The sequence below is a fragment of the Cornus florida genome, unplaced genomic scaffold (assembly GCF_030987335.1).
Source record: "Cornus florida cultivar Cherokee Brave unplaced genomic scaffold, ASM3098733v1 CherokeeBrave_3.0.0_Hap2_Chr11, whole genome shotgun sequence".
Classification (NCBI taxonomy): Eukaryota; Viridiplantae; Streptophyta; class Magnoliopsida; order Cornales; family Cornaceae; genus Cornus; species Cornus florida.
In genome coordinates, this window is record NW_026775581.1 from 92,685,745 (window position 1) to 92,706,979 (window position 21,235).

The 21,235-nt window shown below is 32.6% G+C and overlaps 2 protein-coding genes and 1 non-coding gene across 5 annotated transcripts; 2 read left to right on the forward strand and 1 right to left on the reverse strand.

The window, feature by feature from the left end:
* Positions 1 to 949: 949 nt before the first annotated feature.
* TRNAH-GUG (transfer RNA histidin (anticodon GUG)) lies at positions 950 to 1,021 on the forward strand. The gene has a single exon. It is a non-coding gene; the product is annotated as a tRNA-His (tRNA).
* Positions 1,022 to 1,828: 807 nt separating this feature from the next.
* LOC132281262 (nuclear transcription factor Y subunit C-4-like) lies at positions 1,829 to 2,564 on the reverse strand. Its single transcript, XM_059782980.1, has one exon. It carries the CDS (start codon positions 2,562 to 2,564, stop codon positions 2,184 to 2,186), a length of 381 nt encoding a protein of 126 aa, XP_059638963.1. The 3' UTR covers positions 1,829 to 2,183.
* A 12,007-nt stretch (positions 2,565 to 14,571) lies between these two features.
* LOC132284715 (uncharacterized) lies at positions 14,572 to 20,529 on the forward strand. 3 transcript variants are annotated; one of them, XM_059786841.1, is made up of 10 exons: positions 14,572 to 14,827; positions 14,940 to 15,116; positions 15,615 to 15,815; positions 15,914 to 16,036; positions 16,259 to 16,296; positions 16,379 to 16,496; positions 16,720 to 18,885; positions 19,187 to 19,342; positions 19,726 to 19,856; positions 19,978 to 20,529. In XM_059786841.1, exons 2-10 carry the CDS (start codon positions 15,039 to 15,041, stop codon positions 20,228 to 20,230), a joined length of 3,264 nt encoding a protein of 1,087 aa, XP_059642824.1. In that variant the 5' UTR covers positions 14,572 to 14,827; positions 14,940 to 15,038; the 3' UTR covers positions 20,231 to 20,529. The 3 variants fall into 3 exon arrangements, with proteins under 3 accessions (XP_059642824.1, XP_059642825.1, XP_059642826.1); XM_059786842.1 differs by having other exon boundaries at positions 14,572 to 14,787; XM_059786843.1 differs by having other exon boundaries at positions 14,573 to 14,827; positions 16,388 to 16,496.
* The last annotated feature ends 706 nt before the right edge of the window (positions 20,530 to 21,235 follow it).

A 21,235-nucleotide genomic window follows, 5' to 3' on the forward strand; every position in this document is an offset into this window, starting at 1 on the left:
AACACTTGAAACTGCGTCATTTTTTTTATTAAGGGCAACATGGTCTTTTGAATATTCCGATATCGGAAGGTGAGTTGGTGGGGTAAAATTTAAGAAAAATATAGTTAAGGGGAATTTATTGCATTTTACCCTTATGATTATCATTTCCTTTATATTCCTTTCATTTCATTTATTTTCTTTCATAGCTAGGGTGTTCCTTCACTTATCGAAAATAATATACTAACTTACCCAAAAAAAAAAAAAAAAAGTGCCCAAAAAAAGAAAAAAGTGTTCTCTTCTTTTTTTTTCATTGTACCAAATATAGCATAAGAGCCTTTGGTTTAAGTGATTCTCATGGGCATGGGAGTAATCTTTTTATAGACCGAAAATGGTATCAAGCATAACCATTCTGGTCTATGTCACACAAATCTTTTCAATGAGTGTCACTCTTACATTTCGAGAGTACTTCCATTTTCACACTTAATGCGAGCTTTCACTCCTATTTTCACCATGTATAACTTATTCTGCCCTCAAATTCGCTCTTATTGCTCGTCTTACTCTATGTGACTTAATATTCTGACGGGACGTTTTCAATACGGACGAACCCCATTGGATATAATTGGACTAAAATTTGAGAACTTTAGTATGACCATTAATTAATATGGTAATTAAATAAGATAATGCATGGACCACACAACACATTGCGCCTACAATTCTTACCAATGCCATTGTTATTTTATATATTTTTTATACTTTCAATATTCTGTGGATATGTGCAGAACCTAATCAAATCTGCATGGAGGTTGAAGAATCGAAATCTCCCAAAAAAAATAAAAATAAATAAAAGAACTTTGAAGACTTCTTTTTTTCATCATCATGCATGGTAGATGATACAGCCCTCCAAAGGTGTAGCCTCGGCCATGATTCTATGTTAAATACTCATGGTTTTAAAATGAACCTAATAACCCATGTGGCTGTAGTTTAGTGGTAAGAATTCCACGTTGTGGCCGTGGAGACCTGGGCTCGAATCCCAGCAGCCACATCTAATGTTTTTCTTTTTTACTTTCTCCATCTAATTATTTATAGTAATATAAATATTATTTATTTGCTGAAAGAAAAATGGTTTTTAGCAAGAAATTTATGAATTTTTTTTTTAAAATAAAACACACACACAGAGCCTTGCATTGCCTTCTTAAATTATGCAAATAATATTTACTTACCGAAAAGAAAAATTTGTTAAGGAAAAAAAAAAAAATGAAAGCAGTTGTTTGTCATTAATTCTGTGTAATAATTGTATATTGTGCCACATCAATCTTGCACAGCAAATACAATTTAGCGGTACATCTGAAATGATATGGAAACAATATTGTTGCAAATGAAAATTATGTATGAGAAGTCTTTTTTGCAAAAAAAAATGATGTTTTTCTAAGTTCATTAACTATTCTAATTTCAATAATTTTAAGACTCTAGCTAAAAATCCATCAAATGGAAAATTTTGATTATTATTGAACCCGGCCTAGCTATAGTATATCTCTGAAGCAATCAAAATTAAATAATTTCAATTTAGACAAAAACCCATCATGTTATTTACCCTCATAATTTTGCAATTCCATTCATATATGTTGATGTTGGTACCAATAATATGTCCCAAATTAATGTTTATGGTGTGTCTGCACTCTGCTTCAAATTAGTTCAAAACAAAGGGTCAAATAAATCACAGTTATGAATGACATCCCCCTCAACACACACATACATATAATCTCATATCGATCAGTTAAAAGTTTATGCATATATACACACACAAACTGATGAATAAAAGATATATCTATGCATCCTACAAGATATATACATACACCTTGGCAAGCACTTCTATTAATTCTATTCAATCAAATCGCTAGCCAAAGCATATATATATACGCGCGCGCATATGGATGACTGCACCAGACCAAATATATGCTTGTGACAGTAAGTTTACTGGTGCATCAAGGTGTAACAAGAAAATAGTCAATTAACCCTAATTCCAAAAAAAAAAAAAAAAAATCAAATGCTTCCAGCTTATTATGCTTATATATGAATTATTGTAAAACATTTGGGGTAAGTCTCTCTCTCTCTCTATATAAGGGCAGGACTTATAATACATATCAATGAGATATGGAGAGGTTCTATATATATATATATATATATCCATTAACCCTCACCTTAATTCACTTTACATGAGAGAGAATTTTTGAGGAAGTGTCCTGATGATCATCAGCTAAATTTGTGGAAGGATCATGATCATCAGAAACCAAGTTGACAAGAAAGTCAAAGACATCAGTGGCTACGACAGCAGAGACAACATCTTCTTTGTGAATTGTCCTCCTCTTGCCTTGCACAGTCATCATCCAAGACCTCTTTGTAAGCTCCTCTATGAACAGCTCACAAGCCTTGGAGAACACAATTGGAGCCTCCCCAGATATCATCTTCACATCATCACTTGATTTCTTCATGATCTTCTTTATCCGAGCCAACGGCAGCGAGTGCGGTCCAGTTTTCCCAGATATCCCTCCACACAGAATCCCTGAATATGTACCAGCTTGCCTCATTCTGCGCCTATCTGTCTGTGTTGAGAGACTACTTGAGAGAGAGAAAATATGTATATATCTCTATAGAGAGAGAGAGAGAGAGAGAGCGAGTGTGTGTGTTAAAAGAGAATATTGTGAGAGAAAAGGAAGTGCATGGATTAGTGTAATAAAATGGAGAGAATTTTGAAGTTTTACTTATGACTTATGAGTACAGTGATTATAGTGGAACTCATGAGGAAGTTGATATATATATGCACACCCAAACACAAACACATACATATGTGTGAGGGGAAAAATAGGGTATGGGAAGCCGGCCAGCCTGCTTCAGCCGGCTGACTAGCCAAAATTTCTTTCATATTTTGTAGGTTGTATAGTACCATTCTAAAGTACCATCAAATAGCTACTCGAAACGTAGTTTGTATATATTAATAATTAATTAAATTCAAATCTCTCTCGGGCTAGATCTCTCTCTCAAATATATATAAAGTATGTTATATATATATATACACACACACACACACACACATCATCCTTCATGCATGACATATGACTTCAAGTTATTTGACTAGTCGAATTGATGATCAAAGGAGTTTGAACAGAACCTTTCTATACATGCAGTAAGGGGAGAGAGTAAGAGATATATATAATTTTTGCTTAGCTACTCACCAATAAGTAATACTCATTTCTTGTGTGTTTTAATAATAATTTACTATATTAGTCTTAATAAAAATATAATCAACATCCTCTTATATTTTTTTGGATCAACCATTGAATAAACGTGAGTTATTTTTTTTATTAAAGTTAATGTGATAGATTGTTATTGGAACACACAAGGGGTGTGAGTAGGGTGAAGTTACTCACCAATGAGTAACTAAGCATTATCCTTTAGTTTTTAGGAATTAAATTAGGAGAGGAGGAATTTTCGGATTTTAATTTTGATAAATGTATTTAATAGTATGAATATTTATTTTTAAATTATATGATTAATAAGTTAAGGTATCTGTGATGACCCTGTGGGTGGGTGAGTCATGGGCGGATGTAAGACATTGACAGGCTATCATATTGGCGAGTTAAGGGTGCACAATCTCACATCGCTTAGATAAGAGAAATGTGAAGTGCTTATATGTAGATGTGTCACTCCAATTGGTATGTCTTTTGGGGTAAAATTTAAGAGTAAAATTGTGCGAGCTCAAGTTCAAAGTGAACAATATCAAACCCAGGCCACAAATTTATGGAAGATGGTTGGATCTTCAACCTTTCACAATAAATCTGAGTAGAAAAATCCTGTGAACATTTCTATTTCTCACTCTTCCTAGCAGATGCTGGTGGTTCATTTTGTTATGGTCATTTTTTATTAACATGCGAGCATGTAGTGGCGAGGTCAAGAATTTAATTTAGTGGGACAATTATTAACAATAATATTATAAAAAAATTTGAACTAAAATAATAAATAGCAATATTGAAGGGTTTTTTTTTTTTTTTCTGAATTTTGATTGTTAAAAATTTCCCGAGACCTACGGGAGGAGAAAAGATATGAGATTTTTTAAAAAAATAATTTGAAAATTTTGTTAGACAAATGAGTTAGAAAATGATGATCTTTTGTGAATATTGTATGAGACTATGAGTTCATTGGAGGCACTTTAATAATTAAAATTTGTGTATAGAAAATACAAATAACCGAAACTTTAATAAAAATGGAGGAGTTTTTTTTTCTGAATTTTAATTTTTAAAAAATTTGCACCTGGTGGAGGTGAAAGAAAAGACATTTGTCTTTTCTGGATTTTGAAAATAGTGTAAGACAAATGAGTTAGTAAGAAATTAGTGGTCATTATGAATTAGAAAGAGTTTTTTTTAGAAAAAATTACATATAAATGGAGTCAAAGTTTCATATTTACTTAGAGGCTGAATCAAAGTTCCATATTTCTCTAAAATGGATTGCTGAGGTGGCACATGATTTTTTACTGTTTAGAAATTGTGGTGCCTAAAATACCTTTCCGCGAAGGTATTACTTTTTCTTAAAAGGTACTACTTTTTTGAACTGAAGGTATTACTTTTTGGCGTCCAGGTATCATGTTTTTTAAACACCCGCGAAGGTACTACTTTTTTTCAGAAGGTACTACTTTTTTGAACTGAAGGTACTACTTTTTTCCACTGAAGGTACTACTTTTTTGTTAGGGAAGGGCATTTTAGGCATCACAATTTTTTAAACAGTAAAAAACCATGTGCCACCTCAGCAATCCATTGTAGAGAAATATAAAACTTTGACTCAGTCTCTAAGTAAATATGGAACTTTGACTCCATTTATATGTAATTTTTCCTTTTTTTTAAGGTCTTTTGTAAATATTTAATGAGTTCAGTAGGGACACTTTTATAAGTGTAAAAATTTATGTATAAAAAAATACAAATTGCAGGAAATTGCATGTATAAACTCTGTATCAGCAGATTATATATTTGTATGATATCATTATCCCCAAAGGGCAGCCTACTACTTTTGGCATAACGAACATATGCTAACGGATCAATATTTAATTAAACCTTTTGTTTAGTTAATAATTCATTGATCGTTGAAAGTGTAGTGGCGGTGGTTTCATTTTATAACATATATATGTATATATATAAATATATATATGTATGGTTGGCTTTTCTAAGTCCCAAATACACAACGTGAGCATCACGATTATCAATTAATTAATTGTGTTGTAACATTCATTGTATTCGTGATCTCGATTAATTTCTTGGTAACAAGTGTTCGGTTGAGATCTGGTCTAAGCTTGTTGCAAAAACAATCAGGGTCAAAAGTTTTAAATTTGTTATAAATATTCCAAGCAATACTTAATTCCGCAAGTGACAACTTTCAACAACTATATATATATATATATATTTTTGGGTATTTAATTGAAATTCAATAATTAAAGCACGAGTGTTGGGCCTACAGGGCTCCACTTACGTAGGGCCAAGCAGACAGGCATAGACCATTTCACATTGTCCTTAATTAATAATCATGAAAATTAATCATGGAAAATGAATAAAATTGAACATTCTTCAGTGAATTAAGGACATTAATTATAGCCCAATTAATATTATGGTTGAATAACATTGTTTCAATTTGTCAGTTAATAAAATAATAATCATTAAAATAAAATTAAAGATTGTTCAAGTTTAATATATGAAAAATAATAGTAAAAGTTTTTATCAATATTTGTCACTTATTTACTGATGTGATAATTATTAAGGTAGAAAGTTTAAGGGAGATGAATTTTATTGTCTGTTATAGAATTACTCTTAAATTCTTAATATATTAGTGGGGTCAGGCACTGTACACAGTACATTAAATGGTTATGTTTGGAGTATCTTGCCATACTCGGTCCAAAATTATTCGGGTAAATTATATTATGTCCAATAAGATTTAAAAAATTGATACACAATAAAACGCTTATCACTTTGATCATTCTTTCTTGACATTTAGCATATATGTTCAATGACAACGGCCTCTAGCATATTATTTTCAACAAATCAATTAACCGAATTAATGACAATTTTGCTATTCCTTTATATAAAATGCAATAAAATAATATATTATTATAATATAAGGGTATTATTGACTTTTTGTATTTAAAGATACTCCATCTGTCCCATAATACATGTATTGTATGGGAATTTAATTTTTTTATGGTAGTAGAGTTTTAATAGTTTTTTATTGTATTAATAAGAGTGAAATTTCAATTATGTCCTTATTAAAAAACAAAATAGTGCTATGTAATTAGTGCAATTGTTTTTAGTTAAAAAGATAGTTTGTGAATGTTATTAAAAAAAAAAAAAATAGTGCATTCAATTTTGGAACCGCACATGTTTTTTGGGACGTCTCAAAATAAAAAAATGAACAAGTATTTTGAGACGAAAAGACTATTGGTAAAATGGCAATTTTTCTATTTCTTTATATAAACTGTAATATAATTTATTATTATAGTATAAGGACGTTGGTGAATTTTTCCATTCAAAGTTATAATTCGCTTAAGGAATGACAATTTCCAAGCTAATTTATTCAAATTATTAAGGACAATTTCCAAGCTACCATGAAATGATGGCACGTGATAGCTTGAACTTTTCTGCTGTGTAGCACGTGGGTTTTTTTTGTTTTTTTTTGCAGTGGATATATATATTTTTGCATCTAATTCCTACAATTTTGTTTTCCCTCTTTTTTGCAACAGATTTGTGGTGCTTTTGTGAAGAAGAAGGTGAAACAAATCATGTGATGTTTCTTGTAAAAAGATGACTCCTAACTGTCATCTCTAAAATATACTGTCTACGCATATATGGGGTCGACCACCTTCTGTTGTCTCCTTTGTGTGCACGTTAGGTTGGTTCATGACCCCTCTTTTACCCCCCTTCTTTTTTCTTTTCTTTTTTTTTCTCTTTTTCTTTAATTTTTTCTTCTATGCACAAGTTAATGAAACTTTTTAATTAATATGATATGTTATCATATTGCTTCAAAAGGCTAAAGTGACTGCCAAATAAATCTTCCTCTCTCATGACTAAACGAAATCTAAGAATGTTTTCTTAATTATATTTTAATGTACAATACAGGTCACGATTGAGGAAATAAATTATTATATGATTTTGCGCTAATCAGAAGTAACAAATTAATTAATAAATGTGTCAGTTTTATGTTACTTTCAGTTTTATGTTACTTTCGATTAGCTTTTTTAAAGGGCTATTCTTAATGTCCTTTTTCATAAGGTCATGAAAGAAAATTAGAGAGGCAAAAAAAGACATGTTCACTTAGGGATCCATATGGTACGCGCTTTATTTTTGGTGTTTTGTTTTAACCCAACAAAACAAGTATTTTGTTACAAAGTGTTTTGAATTGTAATGGGAAACAGATTTGGTAATGTTCATTTGGTGCAACATTTTTTAAAGCAAAAACATGAAAATAGTTTTGTTAAAAAAGTTATGCAAGTTTAAAAATTTTAGTGGTTAAATGTCATTTAAGAGTTTTTTTTTAAAAAAAATTAAATATGTCAAACGCTATAGTACAAAAATATATAAAAAATATTAAATTGGTATTTCGATTTTTTTTTACTATCCACGAAACGTTTGCAAAAAAGTAATTTTTTTTTTTTTTTTTTCACTTTTCATTATTGCGAGAATCGACAAAAACAAAAACACTAACAAAATAAAACGCATACCAAACAAATCTTAATGTCTCTTTTTGTGATAATCTGAAATCAAGTCTCACCTACCTGTTTCGCACACCATGGGACGGTAAATTGAGTCGCACATTAATTATGATGTTTGTCCTTGTCTTGATTTATTGTAACACTTATAATATGATACCTGTGATGCTTTATTTATTACTTTCTCAATTCCGAATTAAATGTCGTCATTGAAAATTGTGATGACGATAGGAAATATGTCACAAATAAGTTATTCCTCTATAAAGAGTTTTTATTTTATTTTATTTATTTAACTTGTGGTATTCGGGATAGCATGAACTCTTAGGGTTTCTCAATAACTCGACTAATCTTTGAAGGCCCGGAAGGGTGCCTAATCTCCCGGCCAGGTAAGTCACTACAGAAGTAGTATAGACTAGTCACAAAAAACACACAGCGAAAACTCGAGCCCCAAATCTTGGACTTGCTAAGTTTCAAAGTTCACCGAGTAAACCGATGGGCCATATCCGAAGTGAATTCCATAAAGAATTCTAATAAGATAACTAGCGTAACATTTGTGATAATATTCTAAATATTCCTTTCATCATAGATGACCTAAATTTATTTACTGGAATGCTTTAATTATTTTTAAAAAATCCCTTTTTTTTTATTAATTCAATTCCTATTAGAAAGATATTGTAAAGACAACTAGTCATTATATATGTGACCCTTGCTTTCCTAGTAGATTTCAAGATATATGATAGCTTAATTATTCAACCCAAAAAGATTTCTTCTCACCGTTTGATAGATAAGTTACAAGTATACTAATTATGATGCTAATTAAGAATTATAAGCCTTTGTAATATATATATGGTAATGCTTTGAAAGTGAAAGTCATCGAGGGGACCATTTGTTGATGATAAAAGATCACGATCTTCTTAATTCTCTGTGTACATAAACATCATCATCATCAAACACACTTTCATTGAAGGTAAAGTCTTCTGTCTCCAAACTATTTTTTGCATTACCACCTGATCCCTTTTTACCTAGTCCTCAACCTTAAAAAGTATAATATGCCCTAACGATATTGACGACAATGATAAGCCTGTTTACCCAAATAAAGCAACTGACATGCCTAATTATAACCCTATTTATATACATATATATATATATATATATGTCCTAATAAGTCGATTTGAATTTCAATAGTAATTGATCGCATGCATTGAAATGAATTGACAATTCACTTTTATTTACTTTTATTATAAAGCCTAGTTAAAGAGTCCAAGACCAGTTGATGTAAATGCACTAATTTCATAAGAGTTTATTATATACCATCTTTTTCAATTTCCAATTTTTTGATCCTAAGAAAAAAAAAATTAAAAAATTAAAAGTTGCTGTTTACTTTTTGACTGGAAAAATATCAACAATTCACATCAATTAAAATGAGCCCCGGTAGATGTGTGCAGTGTGCGCTTGTGCGACTAAAAATTACGGAGTCACCGTCTGTTTGGAAATCATAAACAAAAACACATATCAAACAGGTCTTTTAAAAACAAGACGGGTGAGAAAAAAGAAAGTGGTATATAGATGCTACGTGTAAATAGTGAGTGTCAAAGGAATCATGGTTGAGATAGCAGGGTGGGGTTTAACATTGAAGGCTTGGGCCCTCAATTCTCTTTTGTGATGGGCTTTTGAGAATTGGAATAACCTCTCTACCAAGTCAAGTCAGCTCACCACTCCCATGAATTAGGGTTGAACTTATTAAAGCTTTCGGGAGGTGGGTCCAACCATGAGTAGAAGAGGTGCACCCCACAGGCTGTAAATTCGAATTAGCGAGGAGAGTACATTTGTCAATTTTTACAGCAAACTTAGATTCCATAATTATTTAGCTCAAAAACTAGGTGTGCTTTAATGTTTGTACTTGTTTAGGCCCCTTTTTTTTCTTGTTTTTGGAAGGTCTTTTTTATTTTTAACAAGAAAAAGATTACACATAAACACAAAAGGATTAGAACAATCAACATTAGTTAGTAGTATATCCAACGAAATCTAATCTGTCTCATGAGTTGCCTCATTTTCTTATTGTCTAATTCTTACCGAAGAAAAGTAAGACAACGCCAATTTGATTAGACCATATCTCCTTACTTATCGAAGAATTAACGAAAATTAAAGACTATTCAAATTCAAAATCAATTGCCGGGGGTAATGTTCCAATCCCGTTATATAAAAATTACTTTATGCTTAAATGTATAAATATTGATATTACTAAATGTATTTTTATATATATATATATATATCAATATTTATATTACTAGTTGTGTAAATGAGTAACCAATTACCATACTCTCTTCAAAGGAAGGCAAACAAGGCTTCGGTTGGACGCAATTAAGTGCGTGGAACTCATTCGGAGTGCATTCAAGAGGAGCCTTGTTGGGGCTTTCCTTTTGTTGCTCTTTCATTCCTCTGTGCAAATATAAATTTAATATGGAAATGTTATTCAGGTTTACTAATTAAATTTATTTGACAAAGTAAAATAATTAGGGTCATTAATAAAGTAAAAAATATCATAACTTGTTCGATATACAAGAAGTTGCAAATAATTATGGAAATGATTCGAATTATTGGAACGTCAAACGATCAAGCTAACAAATAATTCATCTAGTGATTAGACTCCAATTGATGTGCTTTTTGATAATTCGATGTTTTTAGTGATTAGGTTTCAGTCAATATTATTTGGTAATTTTCTAGATTTCGTATTAGGTTTTCTCTCCTATATAGAAGCATGTACGTGCAAGAAGAGAGGATATTTTTTTATTCATTATTCACAAATAAAAATATTAGAATTAGCTTATTTTAACTTTGTAAATTCAATGTGCCCTCCAACATTCATGATTTTCGATTTATCAAAAAAATTTATGGCCTCTAGTGTTATACCTATGATATACCTACGCTAAATCTAAAACAAAAAATGGTCATGGTTGTCAACGTGAGATCAATAATTTCCACCAAATAATTGCACTATATTATTGATTATATATTTCATTCAATTATTGAACTTGTAAAAATGTTACATTTTCTCAAATTTGGTGTCAAAATATAGGATAAACCTCATAGTATTAATTAGTTGTCATTTGAACCGACAGCAACATGTAGCACGTGCTTTAGAATTCAACAATACATTCAGAGAACACCTATTAAGTAAGTATTAATAGTATATGATTAAATGCATGAATAACGAGCCCATGTACAGTACTTTTTTATGTAGTACAATGAGATCAGGACAAATGCTTACATTATTTAGTATTGATTAACTATTTTGTTTGATATGACTCGTTTCTAATACTTGGATTTAAAATATTTTGAGTATAATACTGAATTAAGACCAACGCTTTGAAAATATATACTTCTCAGTGTTGCATCTGACATACAAATTTTTTTTTGAAAAAATTAAAATGATATAAACACTAAAATTTTTGCTTGAAATAGACACTCAAAAGTTGAAGGACTTATTCATTAGTGGAATCAAAGTACCACATAGTTGATTCAACAAAAATAGAGAGTCTTCCCGCTGCATGTTTTGAGTGAATTTATTTTAAAATATTATCGGACATGTGATTGTGGTTGGAATTTAAGAACTTCAATAATTTTTAGTACTTGGGTTGGAATTAAAAGCCATGTCCTTTTGTTAGTTGTTACCAAAATAAATGATATAAGACTTTTCATGGTTTTAGCATTTGTGTTGGGTGTTTTCGATTGTTCCATTCATTTCAAATATATATTTACAATGGGGTTTTATTTATTACACTATCTCATTCATTCCTTAGATGCTTATTGACTTTGGTTTGAAGGCCATGTCATTTCTATAGTTCACTGTGTATGTTACACTACTGATGCCAATTCACATACATTCAAATATGCTTCTATATATATATACATACATGTGTGTGTATTTTAGTATTTGTGGCAGCTCAATCTGCAGTGGAGCTAGAGAATCTAGGTCCAATAATAGATGCATGATACCCATGGTGATCATAATAGAGGTTTATGTAATTTGGTACAAATAATAAGATTGGAGTGGAATTTTCATAGTTGAAATGTCATTTTCTGAAAATATAAAATACTCACCCAAATATGTTTGTTATTCCTGGTCAGAGCAGACCGTTGGAGGGTGCGCTCCTCTTTTTGGTCGCTAGCCCCCAATGGTTTCCAATGCTCTCCGTCGTCACGAAAGAATTTACTCAGGGGAAATGACTTTTATACCCCTACATTTTTTTGAAAGTTAAAACTAATTACTCTTATTTTCACCTAGCAATGCGGGTAGGCAAAAGGAATTCGACGTGACTTTTTATCACTCGAATAACACAGTCACATGTTCAAAAATTTATTGAATGATTCATTTATTATTTACAAATTTCAAAAAATTATTTCAATCCACAAGTTCTCACGATGTTGTCCTTACTCTTTTATAAAATTATGACTCTATCCCTTAAATAAATAAATACTTGTCAATCCATTGTTTATCCTCTTTTCAAGATCAATTTTTAAATTTTAATTCAAAATGTAACTCAAGAGTTTATCCCTTTTTTTCTACTAATTTGACTTACTCCAAATCTATTTACTATATTTTGCTGATGTGATATGATTTCAACATTTAATACATTTATAGTTGTCCAACATTTTGATATGATGCAAACATCAATTTTATGTCTTGAAATGTTAATACAAACAAAAAAGTTGATTTCGGTTTATCATGGAATTGGATCGTGATCTCTTGTGAAGGAGAGTTTCTAGCAGTAAATCAGTGACTTTAGGGTGCCACATCATCAATTTTTACTAAAATTGTTGCCCAATGTTGTGAAACCAGTCGAATTTTTGAGAAACTTTTACATCATCGTGACTAAATGATTTCTGTCAATCACAATTCAACATGTAAATAAAAAATTAACATATTTATTTGCATGCATGTTGTGATTGACCAGATCATGTAATAATTTTTTTGAATTAAAAACTGTATTGTATTCAGGGACGGATCTAGGAATTCATATGAGGGGGGACAAATTTATATAAAAGGGTTTTTTCATAATTTCAGTGGGAACAATTTCAAATTTTTATGGGTATAAATGCCAAAAAAAAAATATACATTTAAGGATAAAAAATGTAATAATAAAATTTTTCAGTGCGAGCAGATGCCCCCACTGAGCCCTTCACAAATCCGTGCCTGATTGTATTACTATGTTTGATAGTTCTGAATCGATAACTTAGATTTAAAATTTGAATAAATTTAGTTAAAATTTTAAACTAAATTTTCTTACATGCTAAAAGATTTAAATCCAAATTCAATAGATTTAATGGTAAAGGTGACACTATGGGCCCGTTTGGTATGCGTTTTGTTTTAGGTGTTTTGTTTTTTGATAAAACAGAAACAGTGTTATTGTTGTAGATGTTTTGGAAAAAAATCAGAAGTAGTTTGGGATGATACTTTACTATGGCCCGTGTTGCACTACTGTTATGGTTTTGGGCCATAAATAATTGTCAAAATAAGAAAAAATAACTTTTTGGTGTTTTAGTTTTAGGCCATTATTTACAAAGTGTTTTAGTATTGCGTAAAATAAAATAAAGTTACACCAAACAAACTTTTATTATCTAAATTAATACTGTAACAGTACAAAAATAAAAACAATAGAAACAAAACTCGTGCCAAATAAGCTTAATAACTCACTCGTGCAAATGACTTCAATGCCAACCACTTTACATTTTCAAGCTCCGTACTGACTTCCCCCCCTCTTAAATAATGCCAACGACTTGATAGAAAGTGTAATTTTTCATACTTACCATCTAAGCCCAAACAAGCAAAGTGAATTGTTTAGTTGAACAATTTTAATTAATTATATATGCATAATATAAAAAAATAAAAAATACCTTACCAATCAAAACTTTTGGATCAAACAAATCATTTTAATTGATTAATTTTAAAATATTTTCCTTATTCATTGAAATTAATCTTTGAGGGAGTGTGAGGAAGCTCAAACCCAACTGTTGAAAAGAGGATCAATCCACAATCACAGTAGTGTTGGTGTCCATTTTTGAAGCAGAGGGCCCTTGTTTATCACATTAAAGTTCCTTTCAAGTGACTGTCCATCACATTACATATTGATGTTGCATTGAGTCCCCTATTTTGCCAAGTGGTCCACCATTATTGAGCTAATAATGATCAAAACGTACACTATCTAATGATCTTCATTTTTTTTTTTTTAATGATCTTCATTTACAAATTACTTTATATGAATTAAGTGTCATTTTACTGTATTAAAAGAACCAAAAATTATGTCGAAAAAATTATTAAAAAATATACACATTTATACCTTCGGATCTTAGTTAGATAGTGTTACAAGTGTCCAAATCCGAATGAAAAATTAAATGAGTATAAATGAGTTGTGTGTTAGTCTCACCTAACAATTTAATTTTTTAAATCGGATCGCGGAACACCCAACCTTAGTATCAGTAATCCCTGGTCCGTTGTCACGCTAAATATTCTGTCCGGAAGTGTCTGGATCCCCACCCCAAATAGGCAGGGTGGTCCAACCACATTGAGGATCCATAACATAGCAGCTTTTGACAAAATCATTTTGTGAAATATTTATTTATTTTTCAGTTGAAAATTTAACATTAAAAAAAAAAAAAAAAAAAAAAAAACATTTTTGGGTCCACCATTTACGTGTAATAATTTTTGAATTTTGGATCTTAAATTTCCACAAGAAATGTACTTAGACGCATAAGGGTATTTCTGTCAATTTACACCCCAGACCAGACAAACTAAATATATATAATTTAAACACCAATTTTCACCTCATATCTAACGTATCTTAATCTAGCCCAAAGAAGCTTCTTTTTACAATTTTTTTTTCGTTCTTTTTGTATTTTAAATATAGAATATGATGTCATCTCTTTCAAAGAGACGCACAATAGTAAACACACACAGAGAAAGGAGAGAGAGAGCCTCTCAGCAGATCTGCTTCTTTTATCCTCTGCTGATTCTTAAACTCAGTCACGAGTGTTCAATGACAAACATCTGAAAAGTTTTGATATTTAAATGAGTGGGTCTCTCATTGATCGACTCTATTAACTCTCTGTCGAGTACAATCTCTATTTGTATCTATTTGAGCTCAAATACTTCAATCTTATACTGGGTTTCTTATATCTCAAGGACATTGACGATTTATTGTATAAAACGGTGATTTTCTCGCAGTGTTCGCCGGAGCTCTGATGAGGTACAAAGGTTTCCGGCGGTTGTCCGGCGAGGTTTGAATCCCCCGAAGAAGATGTGGGATTGAGCCCGAAATCGAATATGTTCAAGTCAGCGCGATGGAGGAGCGAGAAGAACAGGATCAAAGCTGTTTTCAAGTTACAGTTTCATGCTACTCAGGTATTTTCACTTCATATGGTCATCTCATCTAATCCAATAATAATATTGTTGTTGTTATTGTGTGTGTGTCATGTAAGTGTGTGTGTGTGTGTGTGTGTGTGTGTGTGTATACACACACTCTTCAAAATCATCCAATTGATGAATACAGCTATTGCAAAATCATTTTATCATTATCATTATTATTTTTTAATTTTTTTTTAACTTTGGTGGTGATAAATGTAGACGAAATCATTCATTGTAATGTATTTGAAAAATTGGAGATTTGTATCTATTTGTTTCTCGAGAAAATTTAAGAGAAGTAAATTAAATTAGAAATTCTATTTTTGTTTTTCATTTGCTCAGTATTTCAAGCAAAATTTAACTAAATATAATCGAATATGTTGTATGCCAAGTAGTTGTTATATGGTTCAATGGAGTAGGGATGAGTGTTTTGTTAGGTTTTCCTGCATCTTCTTGAGAACCAAACAGTAAATCTAGGGATCATGGGTGTGTTTTCAGGTGCCACAATTGAGAGGAGATGCATTGATTATAAATGTTGTTCCTGCGGATGTTGGAAAACCAACGGCCAGATTGGAGAAAGCGGTAGTTCAAGATGGAAGTTGTTATTGGGAGAGTCCTGTCTATGAAACAGTGAAGTTCGTTCGGGAGCCAAAAACAGGGAAGATTCATGAGAGAATCTACTACTTTGTCGTGTCAAATGTATGAAATATCTTAAATCAATACATTTACATTCTTTGCTTCCTTACCAAGAGACTCAGTTTTGAGAATCCATATAATGTGTTTTGGGGTTCTTGCAGGGATTGTCAAAGGCTGGTGTTTTTGGAGAAGTTTCTATTGATTTTGCAAATTATGCTGAGGCCACTAAGATTTCCTCCCTGTCCCTTCCCCTTAAAAATGCAAAATCTGAGGGTATTTTGCATGTTAGTTCTCTCTCTCTCTCTCAAGCACACAAGACATTCATTATTATATTTGTCATTGAGACATTTCTTTGAAATTCAAATGTTAACACATTTGGAGAGCTCTTCTTACTAATTCTCCATGATTGTTCAGAATGCTATGTCTATTGAAGGCTTTGAATTCTTTGACTATAGTGAAATGAATGCAGAGATTTCTCACATTTGTATTTGTTGCTTTTGAAATAGGTTTCAATTCAAAGGATGCAGGAAAATGTAGATCAAAGGTGAGAATTAAGTGTTACCTTCTTTTTCATTATTCGTCTCAGTTTGCATTACTGAAACTTAATTGAGTTTTCCATCTCCAAGTCTTTGCAGAGAGCTTGAAGAAAGCGAAAACGCACAAATTAAATCCCAGGGTAGGAGCTTGAAAACACTGTTGAGCAATGGTGATACAGATGGAAGCATCCAAGGCAATTCTATTGAAGTAAGGTCTCATTCCATTCAAGAAGATTAACTTTTGTTTTCTTCTTCTAGATGGGATGGTAGTGTTTATTTGATTCCTTCATTAGAATAATTGAAGAAATAAAATCCTCACATATATAAATATTTTCAAGAGTCGAATTGCATTGTAGTTGTAGTTGTGGCCTATGGTTTTTACTCGGAACAATTTGTAAGAATATTGTGTGTGTTTTTATTATTTTTTACAGGATGGTCCTTGTAACAAGACCATTTCCCACATTGTGAAATTGAATGGGAACCACCGGGCATCAAGCGCATCTGATGTTACAATGTCAAGTTCTGAGAGCATCTCTGAATTTGATTCTCCTCGGGAGCTTGGATTGAACAATAATAACGCCCACCAGGACCCAACCAGCTTCCTATCATCTCTGAGTGTTGTCTCAGTTGCTCCGAAACCAAACTCTGATATATCTGCGACAATAGATGAGGAGCATCATGGATCACAATGGGAATGGTCTGGAGGTTCTGCTCCTGAAGTAAGTACAGATGATTCGTCAAGCAGTCCCAGAGACACGCTTCTACCAGAAAGGTCTCAAGAGGCTTCAGATGTCACAGTTGAAAAGCTCAGAACTGAAGTTGCTGTTTTGGCTAGGCAAGCAGAAGTTTCAGAATTGGAACTACAGACTCTGCGAAAGCAGATTGTGAAGGAGAGTAAAAGGGGGCAGGATCTCTTCAAAGAAGTTGTCAGCCTCAAAGAGGAGAGAGATGTACTCAAAGAAGAATGTGAGAAGTTTAAGTCCTTCCAGAAACGTATAGATGAGAGAAAAGGAAAAAACATGTTTCAGTTTGAGGGAGGTGATCCGTGGGTTCTTCTTGAAGAACTCAGACAGGAATTAAATTACGAGAAGGACCTTAATGCCAATCTCCGTTTACAACTAGAGAAGACACAAGAATCTAATAGCGAGTTGATTCTTGCTGTGCGAGACCTAGATGAAATGTTGGAGCAGAAGAATAGGGAAATATTGAACCTTCCTGACAAATCAGCAATTAGTGAGAATGCTGAAGAGTTGCAGGAAACCAACTCCAAATCTGAATCGGATGATGAAGAAGAACAAAAGGCTCTGGAAAAGCTCGTTAAGGAGCATAGCGATCCCAAGGAAGCACACTTGCTGGAGCAAAAGATCATGGACCTTTTCAATGAATTACAGATCTCCAGGAGAGATAAAGACGAGCTTGATATGCAGATGGAGCAGCTTGCTCTTGACTATGAGATCCTGAAGCAGGAAAACCATGACCTCTCATATAAAATGGAGCAAAGTCAGTTGCAAGAACAGCTGAAGATTCAATATGAATGTTCATCTTCTTATGCTACTGTGAATGAACTTGAAACCCAGGTAGAGAACTTGGAAAATGAACTGGAGAAGCAGTCAAAAGAATTCTCAGACTCTGTGGCCATCATAAATGAACTTCAAACCCATGTCAAGAGCTTGGAGGAAGACCTAGAAAAGCAGGCGGAAGGATTTGAAGCTGATCTGGAAGCTCTTGCTCGTGCCAAAATCGAGCAAGAACAGAGAGCCATACGAGCAGAGGAAGCCTTGAGAAAGACAAGATGTCAAAATGTTAATACAGCAGAGAGACTTCAAGAGGAATTTAGACGGCTTTCAATGCAAATGACAACTACTTTTGAAGCGAATGAGAAGATGGCTGCAAAAGCACTAACAGAAGGCATTGAACTCCGTCTGCAAAAAAATCATGTTGAAGAAATGCTGCAGAAAGCAAAGGAAGAGCTCGAGTCTGTTAGGGATCATTATGAAGCAAAATTGCATGAGCTTTCTACCGAAGTTAGCTCAAAGGCCAATCAAGTAGAGCAGATGCAGTTGGAAATTGAAGATAAATCCAAGTGGCTTGAGCATCAAAAGAAGCATGAGGAAGAGACTCAAGGGGTTCTCTCACAGGAGATCCTAATGCTCAGGGTGGAGATTGAAAGGCTCACAACAGAGAATAATAATCTTTCTGAAGAGGCTGAACGGAGAAAAACTTTGGAGGCTGAGTTAAAACACATGGAAACATCAATGAAGGAATCGGAAATTCTGATTCAAAAAGGGAATCTAGAAAGGAATGAGATGGAAAACATGCTTGCTTTGATGAAGATGAAAGCAGAGAAGTCAATAGAGGAATTAAACATTTTGAGGAGTCTAAAGGATGAAAATGAGTCAGCAATTGTAAAGCTGCAGTCGGAGTTGGCAATTCTGAATGCTCGGTGTCACGAATTGAACCATTCTTTGTTGGAGGATGATTTAGAGAAAGAGAAACTTAGGAATCAGGTATTGCAATTGGAAGGTAATCTAAAGAAGAAGGAGGATGCATTCAGCAGTATTGAGCAGAATGCGAAGGACAAAATGAAATTTTCTGAGGTAAATTATCTACTGCGTCTTGTATATTAAAACAGTTGTTACTTGAACATGTTAGGTATTAATGATAAATCAGGTGGACTGCGTACAAGAGTAAATAGATGATTTGGCCCAAAGATTTTGTTGGAACCCCAAAATAGTAAAAAACCTGATGTCACTGACCATTATAATTGGAATCATTCAAACATGATTTATATTTTAGAATTTTTGAAAATGCTTTATTGATGTGCTAATAACAGCCGTGAGTGTAGCTGAAATATGATGTTACCCGATATGCTGAACTGACTGTTTTAATGATCAACAGGATCAGATAAAGCTAAAGGAAATGTCTCTTGAAACATTTTCAAATTCATTTTTGGAGGTGGAGAAAGATCTTCAGATCAAAATCGAAGAGTTAGAAAGAAGATTGGAAGAAATCGATCGCAACAGCATGAGCCTTTGTGAATACGAATTCCAAAAGGTTAGCAAGTCAACAGTTCATATGATTCAGTGAAATAAGACATTTGCACATGTTTACCAGTATTAGTGGTATGAAATTCAAATTGTTAACTGTGTTATTCGTGGAATATTTAACCAAACAAAATTTTTTTTGCTTTCTTGGGCTGCCCCTTTCCCTAGGTAAGAATTATGATTGGGTTGGAGTGGTGCTGGAAACTTTATAAAGCTGAATGTACCCTAGTTTCCTCTTGATTACTGTTTGGCTAAGTCAACCGACTTCCTCCATTAGTTCAAATGTCAAAATAGTGAGATTGGACTCTTGTCTAGGTTGATGTCGATATTTGCTTTAGATACTAGTCATACCATGCAGCAGCTATTTATGCAACGGTTTATCATGGGCTGCAGGTAGATATAGGTAAGGAGGATGCTACTTTGAATGCTAACGAGCCCAAAGAAGCGAGTTATACAGCCAACAATTTGAGCATTGTAGAGTGCATATCCAATGAAACTGGTTCTGCAGTGTCATTGACAAAGAGGTATGACTTATGGAATATAACTTTAATCTTCTTTAAGCCAGAACTTTTCCTTTTGAGAAACAAATACAAGTATATTATATATTTGAATTTCTGATCTTCAATTTCTTAATTCCCCCTGCAGCAATGATGATGACATTTTATCAGAGAAAAAACTGGAAGCCTCTGACAAAAATACCGGAGACCAAAGCAACCTTGACAAATTATTAAATGAAATGACATTGCTGAAGGAGAGGAACAAATCAATGGAAGGTGAGCTGATGGATATGCAAGAGAGATACTCAGAAATAAGTGTTAAGTTTGCAGAGGTAGAGGGTGAGAGGCAACAACTCATAATGAGAGTACGCAACCTTAAGAATGTGAGAAAGAGCAAATAACCGTTCTACGAAACTGGAAACTGGATACCATAAAGGGTGAAACAGTTGGATGTATCTATGCCGAGAATCCAGATGCTACAGAGATATCAGTCTTGTGAAGAGTAATATGTATATTGGTAACATATATTCTTTCTCTAGCAGATATCATTTGTCTTCATCATTGATATGATATACAATTACATAGTTTCCCAATGTAGATAAATATGCCTCAGTGTCCAATCCATTTTATTTCAATAATTTTGTTATCGCTTGTTAAGATAATCTTGACACTTTTATCACTAATATATATTCTTTTTATTTATTGCTGTTAAGATAATAAGAATTGCCTTTTTTTTTTTTTTCCTTTTGCTATCAGAATTTACTAGCTCTTCAACTTTTCGCCTGTAGATATTCATATTTGTGACTGAAGTTAGATTTGAAGTTTGAACATTAACTGCTTTATTTTGCTTGAACACCCATTGAACCTGCTCCCTAGTTGAAGTATTCTGAAGCAACCGGCATTTCACGTAGCTTTAAGAAGTCAGCATTTGCACTGCAAATTAGTTAGGAAATCAGCAAGTTCTTAAATTTTAGTTTACTCAATCCAAGTTTGGTAGTGACCAACTCTTTGTCAGTACAATGCAAGGGGACACATACATATTTTGGATATTTGTATAACTCAATTATGCATGTTGGTCTGTTACATTGTTCTGTCATTCTCTCACTGACCCTCCTATTCATGATAAGAAACTTTATTGTCGAGGGATGCTCTCATTGCAATTGTATAGAAATGTTACATTTAGGAGAATTTCTGATGATTTTCTGCACCAAGCCCCTCGAAAAATCTTTGGCTTTGAATTTGGACATTCAGGAGTTTGCAGATAATTTTCAATCTTTCAGTTTTAATGCTTGAAAAATTGATGTTCGTTACACAAATTATCTCCAGAATACATGTTGACTCTGTTCCAGAAAATATATAATTTATTATCTTGGGTAGAACCATATTGTCTGTCAAACTTTTGTCCT

Bases quoted from the DNA above. Each gene is read 5' to 3' on its own strand.
- LOC132281262 (XM_059782980.1), bottom strand. From the start codon at position 2,564: ATGAGGCAAGCTGGTACATATTCAGGGATTCTGTGTGGAGGGATATCT.
- LOC132284715 (XM_059786841.1), top strand. From the start codon at position 15,039: ATGTTCAAGTCAGCGCGATGGAGGAGCGAGAAGAACAGGATCAAAGCT. The intron at 15,117-15,614 runs GTATTTTCACTT...GTGTGTTTTCAG, and splicing joins TACAGTTTCATGCTACTCAG to GTGCCACAATTGAGAGGAGA. The intron at 16,037-16,258 runs GTTAGTTCTCTC...CTTTTGAAATAG, and splicing joins AATCTGAGGGTATTTTGCAT to GTTTCAATTCAAAGGATGCA.